This window comes from Cebus imitator, unplaced genomic scaffold (genome assembly GCF_001604975.1).
Source record: "Cebus imitator isolate Cc_AM_T3 unplaced genomic scaffold, Cebus_imitator-1.0 Scaffold52, whole genome shotgun sequence".
Classification (NCBI taxonomy): Eukaryota; Metazoa; Chordata; class Mammalia; order Primates; family Cebidae; genus Cebus; species Cebus imitator.
The window spans coordinates 2,900,043-2,916,854 of record NW_016107367.1 but is presented as its reverse complement, the minus strand read 5'-3'; the positions used below and the strand labels follow the sequence as shown (position 1 = coordinate 2,916,854).

The 16,812-nt window shown below is 45.1% G+C and overlaps 1 protein-coding gene across 3 annotated transcripts in view; it reads left to right on the top strand.

The window, feature by feature from the left end:
* WDR25 (WD repeat domain 25) overlaps window positions 1–16,812 on the top strand; it is a 152,360-nt gene that overhangs the window by 105,854 nt on the left and 29,694 nt on the right. For all 3 annotated transcript variants that reach the window (XM_017528119.2, XM_017528118.2, XM_017528120.2), the window contains exon 4: window positions 1,294–1,424. In XM_017528119.2, the coding sequence (XP_017383608.1) occupies window positions 1,294–1,424 (131 nt within the window). The remainder of the gene's footprint in view (window positions 1–1,293; window positions 1,425–16,812) is intronic.

Below are 16,812 nucleotides of genomic sequence, written 5' to 3'. Positions count from 1 at the left end.
CGTAGAACACAAAGCAGGGCAACCTTTCGTGCTTTCTGAATTGAATGAGCAAGTGCTGCTCCTTGGGTTCCTGCGAGTGGAAGTGATGCTTGAGACCTCAGTGTCTTTATGGTTTTCTTCACCACCAGTTTCCCGTGTCCCTAAGTATCCCACTGCTCAGTCCAATGGGGGAGTTTCTGTGGGTACAAGCCGGTCAAGGTTCTTCCTCCTGCACTGTGGGAGTCCTTGTGGCACCTCTGAGGGAAGCCTCCTCTACGTTTCTGGCTGGGTGGCGTGCGGCAGGTGCTGTGCCTGGTGTATAAGCCCTGCCTGCGGGGGGCGTGCACAGGGCCAGCACTCAGAGACTCCCATGGCGAGAACATCCCCCAAGGCTGGTCCACCTTCTTGATGCAGTTTCAGATGGATGAGGTGTGGACAGACAAGAATGACAGCCAGTGCCCTGGGACACGGGAGCTGTACTGGGTAGTGGAAGGAGGACTAGCTTTAAGTTGCTCCAAATGATTGATGTTTTTGAAGTTTATATAAGATCATAGTGATAAAAAAGACATTTTTCACATCGTATGTGTGTATATATATGTATACATACACACACACACACTTACCATAATGCACATAAATGCTTGACAATAGTTTATGATGTATTTATAACGGACAAGGATTGCCTTGTGTCCTGTAGAGCCAGTGAGAACCCTGATGGTCCACACCACTCTGTCCAATCTGTTCTTGGGCCACCACGATGGCCACTCTCATTTACTGCCCAGTGTCTCAGGCCACCCCACCTGCCATGCTCCACAGCAAACCCTTTATCCATTATTATAAGGTGGCTGATCCTGAAAGGTATCACCTTGGAGCAATCCTGTTTTTGGTTTTTAAACTCTTACATAAATAATCTACTGTATTAACTGTGCAATCTTGGAAATGTTACATGACCTCCCTGGGCCTTGTGTTTGGCTATAAGGTGGATATAGGGTCGTTGTGTGGTTTATATGAGCTAATGCATGTCATGCTTACAGCACATGTGAAAGGTGGCACACATCGACCCACCTGTCTAAGCTCAGCCCAGGAGGAGGGGATGTTCAGCTAGTCAAGGGTGGGCTGGCCAGAGAATCAGAGAATAAGGGCAAATCTTGCTGCCACCACTGTCATATTGCCAGAAAGTTTCCATTAGGCCTCACTGGGCCCAGGGGAGCTGTGTTTGCTATGGACCCCCGTACCAGATGGCATCTTAGTTTTAAGATACTTGTTTCATGACCTAAGTACCTTCTAATCCTCTCTTCTCTTTTTGTGTTGTAGGAACTCAGCTATTTAGTGGTCGAAGTGACTTTAGAATCACTACCTTGAAATTCCATCCGAAAGACCACAACATTTTTTTATGTGGAGGCTTCAGCTCTGAAATGAAAGCTTGGGATATAAGGACTAGCAAGGTAACAGCCATTTTCCTAACTTGGCCTTTCCACAGGAGAGCTTGCTTCAACAATTTGAATAACTGGGGGCAGGTCAGCATCTATATATAGGACCCTTGAGGTGGAATAATTACCACTTAATATTTAATCAGTGCTAAGCATAATTTTTAGATGTTTTGAAAGAACGTTGTTGAGCTGTCAGGCTTAAAATATCATAGGTGTAATTTTATGCAGCATATTACTAAAAATATTTGTTGAGTACCTACTGTGCACAAATGCTTCCAGATGATATAAAATGAATCTGCTGGGCTACTCAAGGGAATAATGTGTGGATACAGCTGCTGGGTTACACAAGGGAGTAATGTGTGGATACAAATAACTCTGGTACAGAGAATCGGGGTGTGTGTGTATGCACCTGTATACATGCATACATGCTTGGGAGAGAGAGGAAGGGAGGGGGTGAGTGCTTTTAGCTTGCTGTGGGAAGGCTTCTCAGAGGAGTCACTGTTCCTGGGGTTGAAAGGCTGGTTGTGATTTCCATCCCCATCCTTTACTGCAACCTGCTGCGCCTTTTACCAGCACCACTTACTACATGGCAGCTCCATCCTAGTTGTTCAGGCCAAAAACATCAGAATCAGCCCTGTCTCTGTTCTTCACATCATATCCCTATACCCAAACCATTAGCAAATTCTCTAAAACTTGGACACTTTTCCCCACGTCGGCTGTTGTAGCTCTGCTCTTGTCTCTCACTGGGATGGTTGCAGGAGTTTCCCATCTGATCTCTCACTTTCCCCCTTGCCCCTTGCAGGCTGTTCTCAACTCAGCAGCTAGATTGGTCTGTTACAGTGTGACTCAGACATGTCACTCCTCTTGTTGGAACCCTCCAGGCTCTGATCTTACAGTAAAAGAAAGCCAACGTCTCTGATGGTCCACAAGGCCTAAATGATCCTCTCTGGCCTGGGGGCGGGCCAGCATTTCTCATCAGTGCCAGTCCCACTAGGCTCCTTGCCTTCCCTGAACATACCAGCACATTCCTGCCTCAGGGCCTTTGCAATTGCTGCTCCCTCTGCCTGGAAGGCTCTTCTGCCTGTTTCCTTCGCAGAGGCTTGCTGCCCCCTGTCACGGGGCTCTGATCACATGTTACCTCTCCAGTGAGGTACCCCCTGACTGCAACTCACTAGCATTCATTAGTCCCCTATGCTATCTCATTTTTCTCCATTGCATTTACTGTCATCTGACTTATTATGGATTTTATGTGTTCATTTGTTTGCCTGTTTCCCTCCTCTAGAATGTAAGCTCTTTGAGGGCAGGGATTTTTGTTTGCTGCTGACATCGAGCTTCTAGAACAGTGCCTGGCACATAGTAGGCACTGTGTGAATCATGATTAACTGAATGAGTGAATGATGGAGGAAGGCAGTCATGCAGAGAGTATAGATATAGGAAGTGGGAACACAGGATGTCTGTGGGGACTTGGCTGAGCATGGGCCCCACACAGCAAGGTGACCTGGGCAGAGAGTCTTTCAGTGCTGTGTGTCTTGGTCTTAACAGTGGGGAGCCATGGGAGGTTTGTGAACATCTGCCTTGGCCCTAGACAGGTGCAGCGTCCAAGCAGGTCTGTCCTGAGTCGAGGCTGTCCATGTCTTCTGGAGGGAGGAGGGTGACACAGAGCCCCCAAGGCCTAGATTCCAGGTTTGCCTTCCTGCTTCAGACTGGCTGGCACAGGAAGACCCTTTTCTGACGGGCAGAAGGGGGTGCTGTTTTTTTGAGCCTAAATGCAGAGACTTTTTTTTTTGACAAAGAATGGGAAGTTTTGTCCCTACATGAGATCTTGCTTAAAGTACTCACAAGTGGGAGCATAGATAAATGTAGTCTTTAAAAAAAAAATCGTACATTTTTCTTTTACAAAGGAACTTTCTTATACAAATATTTGGGAAAGAGAGGAAATTACCCATAAAGAAGTGGACACAGTGGCATTAAAAAAAAAAACTTGCCAAAACACTTTATATTTAGGTTATAAATACATGACAAGTGAAAGAAAACATTTGAACGTGCCTTGTGAACTGGAAACTCTTAGTCATACCATTTGAAGTGGGACCTCCTAAGCACCCAGCCCCTCCTGACAACCACATCCCTTATGGGTGCACTCACTGTTTTTAGCCTCAAAGACCAAACACGTAAGAAATTGCTCACCAAGGACGCCATCTGATTTAAGCGTTTGTTAAAAATACTGGATTTTTTCCTAGGGCAAATGCCAGCTGACGAGCTCTGAAAATGCTTGGGGAGAAGCAATTAGAAGCAGATGTTGCTGTGACTGGTGTTGGCATGTTTGCGAGTCTCTCCCAAGATAGTAATGTGGCTAAGGGATCTGTGCAGTATTTGTTTTTACTTCCTTTCTACCAACAATCCTCCCCCGCTGGGTCACCGGGCTCGTTCCATTTGCATCAGTTGGGCTCAGGGGACAACACTCTTTCCGGCTTTGACAGGTGTTGCCCATGTGTCTCAAATGGACTCGGCAGGAGGACCAGGGAGGAGGCACAGCCCCTGCCCTCCAGGGGCTCCCATCTGCTGCTACTCACTTCTCATCCCTGTGGGCTCCTGTGGCGCTGGTGGCGCTGTCCCGGGTGCTGAACTCTCCGGCTCAGCCTGGGTGTGTGTGTGAACATCCAGAAGCGAGCAGCTTGGCTTTTTCCACCTGCCTTCAGGGTCCGCGGTGGTAACCGCAGGTGGAAGTAGGAGGGACAAAGACCTTAGCTTAAACCAAGACAAACCTTCCCTTTTAAATACAGTGGGGAGGGAATGTTTTGTTGTAAAAGTAATACGTAATCATATGACATTGGAAAATTCAGGTAAAGAGAGGAGGGGTAGTCCAAACAGCCAAAGTTAAACATTAGCGACAATTTGATAGTCTTCTTTCTGGGTTTTTTCCTCTTGTGTGTTTTTTTAAAATATAAAAACACTATTTGGTCTTATTTTTATACACAATTTTGTATTTTGCTTTTCATGTAGCATTAGAAGGATATTCTCTATTAGTGCAGACTCTTGTAAGGTTTCAGGCATATTCCTTTGATTCACAGTGTTCCTCACTCACTGCCTCGCGGTGTTCCTCACTCACTGCCTTGCTTCTTCCCAGGACTCAGAGCAGTGTCTGGCATAGGCAGACACTCAGTAAGTATCTATGGATGAAGTGAATCAGATGAATGCTTTAACCGTGTTAGACGTGTAGGATAGTTCAAAAATGTTTTTGCCATTTAAAATGAATAGATGTGAGGATAGAGATCAGCATTCAGCAAGCTATAGCCCGAGGCTAGTCCAGCTAACTGCCTGTTTTTGTAAATAAAGGTTTATTGGAACACAGCCACGCTCATTCATTTATGTATCATCTTTGGCTGCTTTTATACTACAGTAGCAGAGTGGAGCCATTGCAACAGAGGCCACACAGCCCACAAAATCAAAGATATTTAAGATCTGGCTGACCTTGGTATAGAGAGATGTGGTTCTGACATCTGTCACCCTATTGATTGTCGGGTTTGACAGGTGAGTGTGGCCGACAAGGTGAGTGTCTTACCCCATTCTTGTTCGTTGCAGAAAACAGGTGCTCAGAGAATGTGTTTTCCAGGTGTGAACTGTTCCTTCAGTCAGGGGTGTATAAGTTGTTTCTCTTGTTATCATCTCTAAACAAACTACTAAGTTTGTTATTTACTTTATTATACATTCCACTGTAAGAAACATCTTTTTGCATATAGCTTTTTCCACATTTGGGATTTATTTCCTTAAGCCTGGCTCTCAGAATGAAAATTTCTGGGTCAAAGCAAGCCTACATTGTGAAGGTAAGGAGTAGGTTTCTGCTGACAGAACTGAGGCAAGTGAGGCCAGACAACCTCTCTCTGGGATCTTAGGGCATGGTGAGTAGTTGGAACATATAACTTTTTAGTTACTTTCCAGTCATAAGGCTCTATGATTCCTTAAATGTAGCCAAATGACAAGTGTCAGGATTCCGGACTTCTCTAGTCCAGCCCAATTCATTACCGCAAATGGGCTGTTTGGCTCCCTGTCTCTTCTTCTTGGCTGATGTTGGCTGATCTGTCCACCTTGGATTTGATGTTTGTAGCACATCTCTTCACTGCATAGTGTCTGACTTCATCTCCAGAGGTCATCAGGATGTGTTCTGCACAAGCCAGCTGTGTGTGCTTACTCAAAGCTGGCTTCCCGCTGCTGCTGCAGCATCCTCTGACCCCTCTTCCTCCCAGCAGTCTGCTTGAACATAGGTGTGGTCTGGAACCCAAGACGCTTGTGGCCTGACCTTTACAGTATTATGACGGTCAATTTCTCCAGGAGCCCCCTGAGCCTCCAGTGCCATTGGCCTGAGCTGCAGGAGACCTGGGCTCACGTCCTTCCTCTGTTACTCGCTTGGCTGGGTGATTTCAGGCACATTCCTTAAGCAAAAGCCTCTCTGGTCCATGACTTTTGAATTGGTATCCTAAAGTGGCAGTCCAAACACACCTCCAAAGTAGGGTTCCTCAAACTCACAGGTGTAAGAGAGAACCTAGACTCTTGTTAGGATGCAGATACTGTTTCAGCAGGTCCAGGTGGGGATAAGACCCTGCGTTTCTAACCAGCTCCCAGGGGATGAAGCAGGGGATAGTATGTGGACCACATTTTGAGAAGCCAGGTCCCAGAGGGCCTCTGAACTTAGAAGTCCCTTGCTTCTCTCATATGAACCTTATCCTCAATTAGCCTGCACCATCTGTGACCTATCTCAGGGACATGATCACTCTTGACTCTTACTTGCCTTTGAGTGCTTTTATCCACAGGTGTTCCTTTACAGCCGCCTGGTGTGGGTGCCTGGCATCTCTGTGCCTGGCATTCCTGGCAGGGCCCAGACCAGAGCAGGTGTTCAGGGTAACCTGGAGTAAGCTGATGGAGTCAGCTGCTACTGTCTTTGCGATAGAGGCCTGTAGGGGCACCCGCCTGCCTGCAACCTCAGCGACAGTGGCCACCCTGGGATCTACATAGAGGATGTGGTCCCTCTAACAAATGGGATATGAAGGCTAGCTGGAATTCAGCCATAGTGAGTCATTCCAGAAGTGTGGACAGAGGCAGGAGGACTTGGGAGACCCTGTGTCAGATGAGATATAGTGTGGTCATCCAGGCACTGTTGTTCTCTGCTAAGACTGAGCTCCTCTGCTTCCTGGTGTTCTGTGGATAACAGAGTTATGAATCTCCTGCATGTCCAGCCTTGCAGTGCTGCGGCTCTGTGCCCAGCATAGAATGGAAGCTATAGAGTTGCAGGAGAAGCCTAAGACATGGACTCAGCCATACTGGGCGTTCTAGCAGGGTGGGAAATGTTCCAAGGGAGTCAGCTTCAAGTTCACTTTAAGATGACTATGTATTTTGAACCAAAAGTTAGGGTAGGTAATAAAAAGAACTTCTCCTTTTGTAACATGAATGAGATTTGTTAAGAAAGCTCATATAGAGGCTTAAAACTCACATTGCAAATTTAGTCAATCACCTTTTTTGCAGGACTACATTATGGAACCCCAAACTCAGCAGATTACCTCTCAGTTAAGGCAAGATTGAACGCTGATGATTGGAGCAGCCTTGGAAAATGTAGGACGCGTGACTCCCTGAGCTGGGAGCCTGGACTCTGCCCCAGTTCTTCTCTTTCTGTGTGCAGGGTGACATTGGGCAGGCCGGGGGCAGAGTGGTTCTTTTGCTGTCTAGCTCCTACTCTGCACCTGAGAAAGAGTTGCAGATGCGTTCAGGTCTGCCATCTCTGCTCCTCCAGGGCCCCGCTGTACCTCTAAAACTCCGATTCCCCGCTCGCTCTGGGACTCTCATGATAAAACCAGCTCTGACAGGCTAGCTCACTTTCTCCAGCACACCGTGGTGTCACGTTAACACTAATCATCAATATTTCATGCTTGTTCCACATCTTTCTTTCTACTTTTATTATTATTTTTAAGTTTATAAAGGGACATCTTGGCTTCCAGATATTGACTTGGTTTCTTGACCTCCTTCTCTAGCTTTGTCCCATACTCGCTATAGCCACGTGTTCTAACATGCAGGTGACAGGGGAGTGGGTGACTCACCCTTGGGCCTGTGTGGGTCCTCAGCTCAGCTTCCTACAATCCCAGCCCATCACTAGTATGCTATAGCGTTCTGGTAGTGTGTAGACTCCCTGAGGGAAAGAGTTGTGCTTCATTTACCATGGTATTCCCAGCATCCAGCATAGTGCCAAGCACATAGTAGGGAGGGAGGGAAGGCAGGAAGGGCACAAACTGTCACATGAATGACTTACAGTGTTTTTTTTGGAGACGAAGTTTCGCTCTTGTTTGCCCAGGCTTGAGTGCAATGGCACCATCTCGGCTCACTACAACCTCCGCCTCCCGGGTTCAAGTGATTCTCCTGCCTCAGCCTCCCGAGTAGCTAGGATTACAGGCATGCACCCCCACGCCCAGCTAGTTTTTTATATTTTTATAGACAGAGTTTCTCCATGTTGGTCAGGCTGGTCTCGAACTCCCGACATCAGGTGATCCGCCTGCCTCAGCCTCCCAAAGTGCTGGGATTACAGGCATGAGCCACCACACCTGGCTGACTTATAGCTTTAATCAAGACAGATTCTTAAAATCACAACTGATTAGCCCAGCCAGTTGAATGAAGGCTGGGCCACTGTCATAAATTTGTTTTTCTGCTTCCCCTCCTGTGAGCATCCATAATCGCAGGATGGTAGTGATGGGAGCTGGTAAAGCAGCAGATGGTGGCTGGGCTGACCTGGCCTGACTGATCTAGAGCACAGGCCATAGCTACCAAGGGAGCATTAGAAAGTATTCCTGCCCATGGTGGCCTAGGCATCAAGTTTTTGAAAACTCTGCAGGTGATGCTAATATATAGCCAGAGTTGGGGCCATGGTGTGGGTACCTAGTGAAAATTCTGCCCCGGTGGGTGAGAACATTTTTGAGATTTGCACTCCTGTGATGGTGGCTGTCCGAGAAACAGCTTTGCCTACTTGGTTGAAAGTGCCATCAGTTTTGTGGCATCATAGGCAGGTTACTTATTTGCCCTAATGAGATTTTGATTATTCTCCATTTGTCTCTTTCACCTGTTTTATATTAAATGGCTTTTTATTTGGACTTTTTGTACTTTCCACAGTACTGACTAAGCTCTGCCACAAGCTAAACTTTGTATGCAGATGAGAGTAGGAGCCTAATGGAGGCAAAGACAGGGTGCCGAGGCTGTTCCTTGTCTTTCCTGGCTCCCATTTCCTCATCCGTCAAGTGGGGGCATGGTGGAGTGCCTGATGATGAGGGCCCCTTTCAGCAGCCAGTGCTGATGACAGTCTGCCTCTTGCGGGCATCATGCCGTGCAGGCTGTGTACGCAGTGGCTCATTTCTTTGTGGCTGTCCTGGGAGGTGGACTGGGTGCTGCCTTCATCCCCCTTCCTCTCTCAGGGCCCTGAGGCTGGGAGGGGCTGTTATACACCATGAGCACACGGCTAGTTTGTAGTCGGGTAAGACCGTGAACTGGTGTGGTTTGACGCAAAACCCTTATAGTTCCTCTTGTTCACAGTGTGAATTCAGCTTTAGTCTTAAATGAACATACAGTCACGTACCACATAATGACGTTTCAGTCAGTGTCAGACCACATATAAGACAGTGGTCCTGTAAGATTATAACAAAACTGGAAAATTAACCTAGTGATCACCTGCAGTGTTCAGCACACAGTTGCCTCCCACCCAGATGTATAGCCTAGGAGCCGTAGGCTACACCACTAGCCTAGGTGTACGTAGGCCATGCCATTGAGGTTTGTGTAAGCGCATGATGTTCACACAATGACAAAATTGCCTCATTACGCATTCCCAGACTGTATTCCTGTCGTTAAGCAACACATGACTAAAGATTGGTCAGTGAGGGCTGTGTGTTTTGTTCTTGGGGAAGCCTGCATAGACAGCCCTAGCATTCACATGTTCACTGAGCACTGCCACGTGCCTCTCTGTGCCTGGTGTCAGGACCTGGCCATGGATGGGACAGTGGTGGGTTTGTTCTGAGGGACCACAGTCCTGTAACCTTAGGCCTGAAAATGGAACCCAATGTATCTGTGAGAGCAGGCTTTCTGCTCCCTTCCCCCCAGTATTGGCAAGGAAACTAATTCTGAAACGTTCAGCTCTCGGTGCAGGGTGGGCAGCCATTGAGGGGACCGGATCTGAAGCCAGGTCTTCCTCTAATTTCTGCTTCTCCTTATTGCAGGAAGAGGACACATTTCATTTATCCATGTCACAAACATTCTCTGAACCCCCACCAGAAACCAAGCATTGTTGTCCCAGGGCATGAGGCAACAAAATCCAGTTAGACAGTCCATGTCTTAAAGCTGTAGAAGGAACTGCTGAGAACATCTATTTCTTTCAATGTTCAGTGGATCCATCAGCTTCACTGGATGCCTTCACAACTGGCTGGGGAGTCCCTGTGCATCTCCTGGGGTGTCTATAAGTCTTAGGCAGAAGTGGGCCATTGGTCCCCAGAATCTGGAACCTCAGAGACCTGCCCTGCAACCCAGTCCTCCTCTTCAGCCTTACTCTGCACCACTTTCATTGGGACTGGGTAAGAAGACCCCTGTTTAAAACCCACACATGAGCTGCCAGCAAGCTCAATGGATAACAATGGGAAGCCATGGCACTCAAGAGGGCGATGTTTCAAGACTTTCATTAACACCCACCTCATTTGATAACTTTTGCCCTTAAAAATGCAGCAGGGAATTTCAGAAGATATAAAGCAGGTTCTTTGGACCTGTACTAGTTCTATAAATATGATGTTTCTGTAATTCTGATTTACAAATCTTCTATAATACATGTTGCCACTAAAATAAACTCTGCTGCACTGAGCATGCTTCTCCTTAAGGTTTTTAAAATTTTCATATTTTTCTATTGATTTATAATTCTTTTACTTGAAAACTTATTTTAGCCTTGCCATAACTAATAGCATCCAAAAAATCATGGGCTTGATGCCCTAGTTATTTTTTTTTTGTCTTAATATATTTTAAAGTAACTAAAAATGATTTTTAGAGACATGGTCTCGTTCTGTCACACAGGCTGGAATGCAGTGGCATGATCATATCTCACTGCAGCCTCAAACTCCTGGGCTCAAGGTATCCTCTAGCCTCAGCTTCTCTAGTAGCTGGGACTACAGGTGCCTGCCACCATGCCTGGCTAATTTTTATATTATCTGTAGAGAATGGGTCTCTGTATGTTGTACAGGCTGGTCTTGAACTCCTGGCCTCAAGCGATCCTCCTGCCTCAGCCCAAAATGCTGGGATTACAAGTGTGAGCCACTGTATTGGGCCTAAAGTAAATACTCATTAAATGTTTTTTGGTAACAGCTTTATTCTGTATTGTACAGTTCACTCATTAACTCAGTTCGTAGTATGTTTGCAGAGTTCTGCAGCCACAGCAGTCAGTTGAGAACATTTTCATCACCCCCAAAAAAGCCATGTTTTTAGTAGCCACTCTAGCCCCCGGGTCCCCTAGTCCCTGGCAACCTCAAATCTACTCTGTCTCTATAGATTTGTCCGTTATGGACATTTTATATAAATAGCCTTTTGTGACTGACTGACTTCTTTCACTTAACATAATGTTTTCAAGATTCATTCATATTGTAGCCTACATCAGGACTTCATTCTTGTATTTTATGTTTTTCTGATTAGGCTTTATTTTTTAGAGGACTTTTATGTTCACAGAAAAAAATTAGCAGAAGGAATAGAGATTTCCATTTACCCTCTGCCTGTGCTTGTGCACAGCCTTCCCGTAATCATTCTGCATTAGAGTGGTCCATCTGTTACAGATGGTGAACCACAGTGACACATGGTTGTCACTCAGAGTCCATAGTTTACGTTAGGGTTCACTTTTGATGTTGTACATCCTATGGGTTTAGACAAATGTTTAATGAGATGTACAACAGACTGGATGTTTGTGTCCTCTCCAAAATTCCTATGTTGAGGCCCTAATGTGATGATATTAGGAGGCAGAGTGTTAGGCGGTAATTAGGACATGAAGGCGGAGCGCATAAGACTGGTAATAGTGTCCCTGTAAGAAGAGACACTAGAGAGATGAATCTCTCTCCACCATGTGAAGATACAGTGAGAATATGGATGACTGCAAACCTGCAAGAGTGCCTTCATTAGACACCACCTCTGTTTCTGTTGAGATGTCCTCAAGCTCAAAGATTCTTTCCTAAGCTGTATCCATGCTGCTAAACTCACAGAAAGCATTCTTAAGTATTTATTTCTCATTTTGGGGGACAGGGTCTCACACTATCTCCCAGGCTGGAGTGCAATGCTGTGATCACAGCTCACTGTGCCTCAAAGTCCTGGGCTCAAGGGATCCTCCCACCTTGGCCTCCCAAATGCTGGGATTATAGGCATGAACCACCACACCCAGCAGTGTTCTTTATTTTTGTTACAGTGTTTTTGATCACAAGCAGCTCTTTTTGGTCTTTTCTTAGAATTTCTACCTGTCTGTTTATAGTGCCCTTCTGTTCTTTCGTGTTGTCTGCTTTTTCCATTAGAGCCCTTGGTGTGTTGGTCATAGTTGTTTTAAATTTTCAATCTGATAATTCCATCATCACTGCCATATCTGAGTCTGGTTTTGATGCTTTCTCTTCAAGCTATATCTTTTGCCTTTTAGGATGCCTTATAATTCTTTCTTGCTAGCCAAACAAGATGAGCTAGGTAAAAGGAACTGCTATGCAAAGGACTTTAGTAATGTAGTATAGTGTCAGTGGGGGCAGGGAAGCATCTTGCGACTAGGTTAGTCTTTTAGAGTCTGTGCTTCTGGACTGTGAGCTCACACGTACTTCTTAGTCCCTTCTCCCCTTTAGATAGGACAGACAACTAGAATGGGCTGGAGCTGGGTGTTTTCTTTCTCCATACAGAAGGCTAGAGAGGCAGGAATTGGGTATTTCCCTTCTCCCATGTGGAAGGCTGGAGCCAGTGGGGTTGGGTATTCCCCTTCCCCCAGGTCAGCTAGGCTGTGATGAACCCAGCAAGTTAGACTCTGGCTAACTAATTTCTCTGCAGGACAGACCCGCAGAATGCTCTTTGGGAGGCTGGCTGAGGCAGGAGGATTGCTTGAGGCCAGGAGTTAGAGACCAGCCTGGGCAACACAGCGAGATCCTGACTCTAAAAAAACAAACAATCAATCAATCAACATAGCAAGATCCTGACTCTACAAAAATAAATAAATAAAAAGAAGAAGAATAGAATGCTCTATTATATTTCAAAGTAGTTCCTTTTCTCCTTCTGCTGGAAACATAAGGGGATTTTCTCCAGTCTTCTCTGTGAGAACCTGGTAGCTCCTGGAGGTAAAATGCACAAAATTTTCAGGGCCACTGATCACCAGGTCTTCCATAGTTTTTAATCTCTCTGACTTGTCCACAATGAGCCTCTAGCAATTTGTCAATTATAATTCCATTTCCTGGCCCTGGTTCCTGTGGAAATTTCTGCTCCAATACCATGTGATTGTCTATTCACCTGTCTGTGTCTCCAATTTTGAGTCTATTCACCTGTCTGTGTCTCCAGCAGTTTGCCTTGTGATCTCACTTCTTTTATGGATCTAAAAAGAGTTTTACAGTTTGTAAGGAGCTTATAAATCAAAACTTGTTTGATTTATAAGCTCCTTACATGCCAGACCAGCAACAAGAAGTCTTCCACTTCTTTTTATGACCAAATAATATTCCATTGTATGGATATACATATTTTGTTTCTCCATTCTCTAGTCGCTGGACATTTGCATTGTTTCCATTTATGGACATTTGTTTTTAAATTTTTATGTGGACATATGTTTTCATTTCTCTCTCTTTCATTCTCTTCTAGGTTTATCCTAGAAGTGGAATTGCAAAGTCATATGGTTGGTAGCTGTGTGTGTAGCCTTTTGAGAAACTGCCAGACTGTTTTCTAAAGTGGTTGCACCATTTTATATTCTCATCACCAATATATGAGGGTTCTGATTTTTCCATATCCTCACCAATACTTGTTCTAACTTGTCTTTTGTATTATACCTATCCTAGTGGGTACAAAGTAGTATCTTGTTTGATTTCCTTGAGGTTTAATATAGAACTCTTCAGATTGTATATTTCTTTATGAGTGAGACTTGGTAGCTGCATGCCTCAAATAATTGGTTCGTTTCATCTAAGTTGTGAAACTTAATGTACATAAACTGATTTGTAATATTTTCTTTTTCTTTTGATATTTTTAGAGCCTGTAGTGATGTCTCCTCTTTCATTACCAGTAATGGTATTTGTGTCTTTTTTCTTAGTCATTGTGACTAAGAAAATCTTATTAATCATTTCAAAGAAACACTGACTTTCTCCCCTTTTTTCTACTTCCTTAATTTCTGCTCTAATTTTTATTTTCTTCTGTCTGCTTGCTTTGGATTTAATTTGCTTTTCTTTTTCTAGTTTCTTAAGGAGGCAAGTTAGGCCACTGATTTGAGATCTTTTTTAATATAAACATTTTAATGCTATACATTTTCCTCTCAGCACTGCTTCATCTGTATCCCACAAATTTTAATTATAATATGCTGACTGTATTTTAATTTTAATTTTAATCCAATTACAAATACTTTCTTATTTTCTTTAGACTTTCTCTTTGACATATGGGCTATCTAGAAGTGTATTGTTTAATTTCCAAGCATGTGGAAACATGTGGAGATTTGCCAGATTATCTTTCTTTTTCTTTTCTCTCCCCTCCCTTCTCTTCTTCTCTTCTTTTCTTCTCTCTCTTCTCTCTTTTCTTTCTGACAGAGTCTCTCTTTGTCCCCTAGGCTGGAGTGCAGGGTTGTGACTTTGGCTCACTACAAACTCTGCCTCCCAGATTCCAGCAATTCTCATACCTCAGCCTCCGGAATAACTGGGACTACAGACGTGCGCCACCACGCCCAGCTAATTTTTGTATTTAGTAGAGACGGGGTTTCACCATGTTGATCAGGCTGGAAGATCTCTTTCTATCATTAATTTCCAGTTTAATCCTGGTCAGAAAACATACTTTGTATTTCAGTTCTTCTGAATTTGCTAAGGTTAGCTTTATGGCCCAGAATATAGCCTGCTATGTTGAATGTTCCCTCTTCTCTGTGCATTTTGCTGTTGCTGGGCAGTGTGTTCTATAAATGGCAGTTTGGTCAATTGGTTGAAGATGGTGTCTGTTCTTTTATATCCTTGCTGTTTTGTTTTGTTTTTTTTTTTTTTTTTTAAGTTCTTTTAGTTACGGAGAGAGGAGTGTTGACATCTCCTGGTATAATTGTGGATTTGTGTATTTTTCTCTTCAGTTCTGTGATTTTTTGCTTCGTATACTTTGAAGCTGCCAGAGCAGCTCCACTGGGGTCCTCCTGTCAGGTCAAAGCTGTTAGAGAAAATCAGAAAATAGAAAAGAAAGAAAAAAAAAGAAATTGGGTTCCCACCTCTGTCCTAGTCACTTCTCTGAGTTTTTCTCTCTCTCTCCCAAGCCACGTGCTCATTTCCTTTTTGAGTCCTTAGGGAGTTGCTTTTTGCATTTTGTCCAGAATTTCAGTTGTCATCAGTGGAGAGGTGGGCTGTAGGAGGTGTGTTCCAGTTTAGCCTTAGGTTGATTTTGAACATATTTTCCTTTTCCCCTTGCATTTCCCTTCTTTTTGGCTAGACGTCACCTGCCCTCCAAGTCTCCACTGATTTCCTCTCCAGGAAATCTTGCCAAGCCCGACTGAATTGGGTATCTCCCCACCCTGCCAGGTGATTCTGCTTCCACAGCCTGACAGCCTGGGTTGTAGCCCCTGGTTGTCCCCAACTGGGATGTGAGCCCCGTGAGGGCGGGGAGACAGGATGGCCTCTTCCAACCTGGTATCCGCAGACCCTGTGTCTGCTGGCACATGGTCAGCAGTTCAGTCACTGTTTCTTGAATAAGTGATTGTACCCACGTCCATGGACCTGCAGTATAACTCTGCAAAGATTGTATGACTTTATGAAAGTTCATGCAATTCAGTGTGTGCTCCAGCAAATAGATTCCCAGTTTCAGGAGGGTGTTGATGGCTGTGTGGTTTTAAGCACACAGATGTTCCATGTACCCTGTCAGCGGGCAGGCTTCCTGGCAGCCACAGCCTTTTCTCACACCACCGAAGGAAGACTGCTTGGCGCTTCTCCACGAATCTGGTGCGGAGGCTGCAGAGGGAGATGCACGTGCCGAAAGGAGACCGAGGGCCACATTCCGTAATGAGCGGGCCATCGTCATGCCCAGTTCAGAAGGGAGACGAGGAGTGAATAGCCCTCCTTACCCTCTGCATTCCCCTTTTCCACCAAGCAGGTTTCTTGGTTTTTAATCACAGTCTTTGTCTTGAATTTTTTTCTTTTCAAAAAGGTCTGATTTTCTGGCTTGCCTCACTTGTTTGCTCATTGAACACTGTGGAGCACCTGCCTAATTTAGAGGATTCAGAGAAGCTGCAGGAAATGCCTCTTGCCCTACTGCTGGCACCACCTCCACCCAGTTGCTGGCCCAGCCAGGAAACTCTGCAGCAGCTTAGGGTCTCCCTTCCCCACTATCCCAATCCCTTGTGTCCTCCTCTTCCAGGGCCAACATGTGAGGTTGTGCAGGCTGTCCAGTACAGAGAGGCACCTGGCTGAGGGGTAGGTGGGGTCTGGATTCCATTCCATGCCCTTGATTTGGGGCGGTTTCTACTTGAAGGGCTTTCTCTAATAGGAACCAAGGTGCCATGTGGGCCAGTGGCAGACCTGTCCCTCACCTTCTGTCTCTTACTTGGTCTGGGTGGGGCTGTGAGCCGATGAGAGGGCTTGTGGTGGGGTCCCTCTGTGACTTGGGTGCAAGCAGGGTATAGGGATAGCAAAAAACGGCCTTGGAGAGCTGGAGACCCAAGTGCTGCCCACAACTTCAGAATGGAGGGTGAGGCGGTTGTTCTCTAGATGCTCATTTTGATTAGAAAAGGAATACATGCTCTTTGTTGGCTACTTGAGAAATGGAAAAATATAAAGAAGATAACCCATTAAACTTCAGCCCAGCCATAACTACCATGGACAGTTGGTATTCTTCATTCAGTTGTTTTATGCATATATATTTACATTTTTATATAATTGTCCATCAGCTTAATATAATATCATTAGCATTTCCCACATTGTTAAAAGGTTTTGGATGCTATAATTTTTAATAATTACCCAATATATTATTCCAAGATGTATTTAACCAGTCCTCTATTGTTGGGTGTTTATAAGATTTCCAGTGGCTCCCTTATTACAACACTAAGGCAAATGTCTCTGCACATTAATTCCTAAATGCGGAATGAGTCCAAGGGTAAGCATGGTTGTTAGGTTCTGGAAACCCCTGCCTGTTTTCTTCCAGAAGGGGTTGCCAGCTAACCCTGAAGAATGGGGTTCATTGGTTAGTT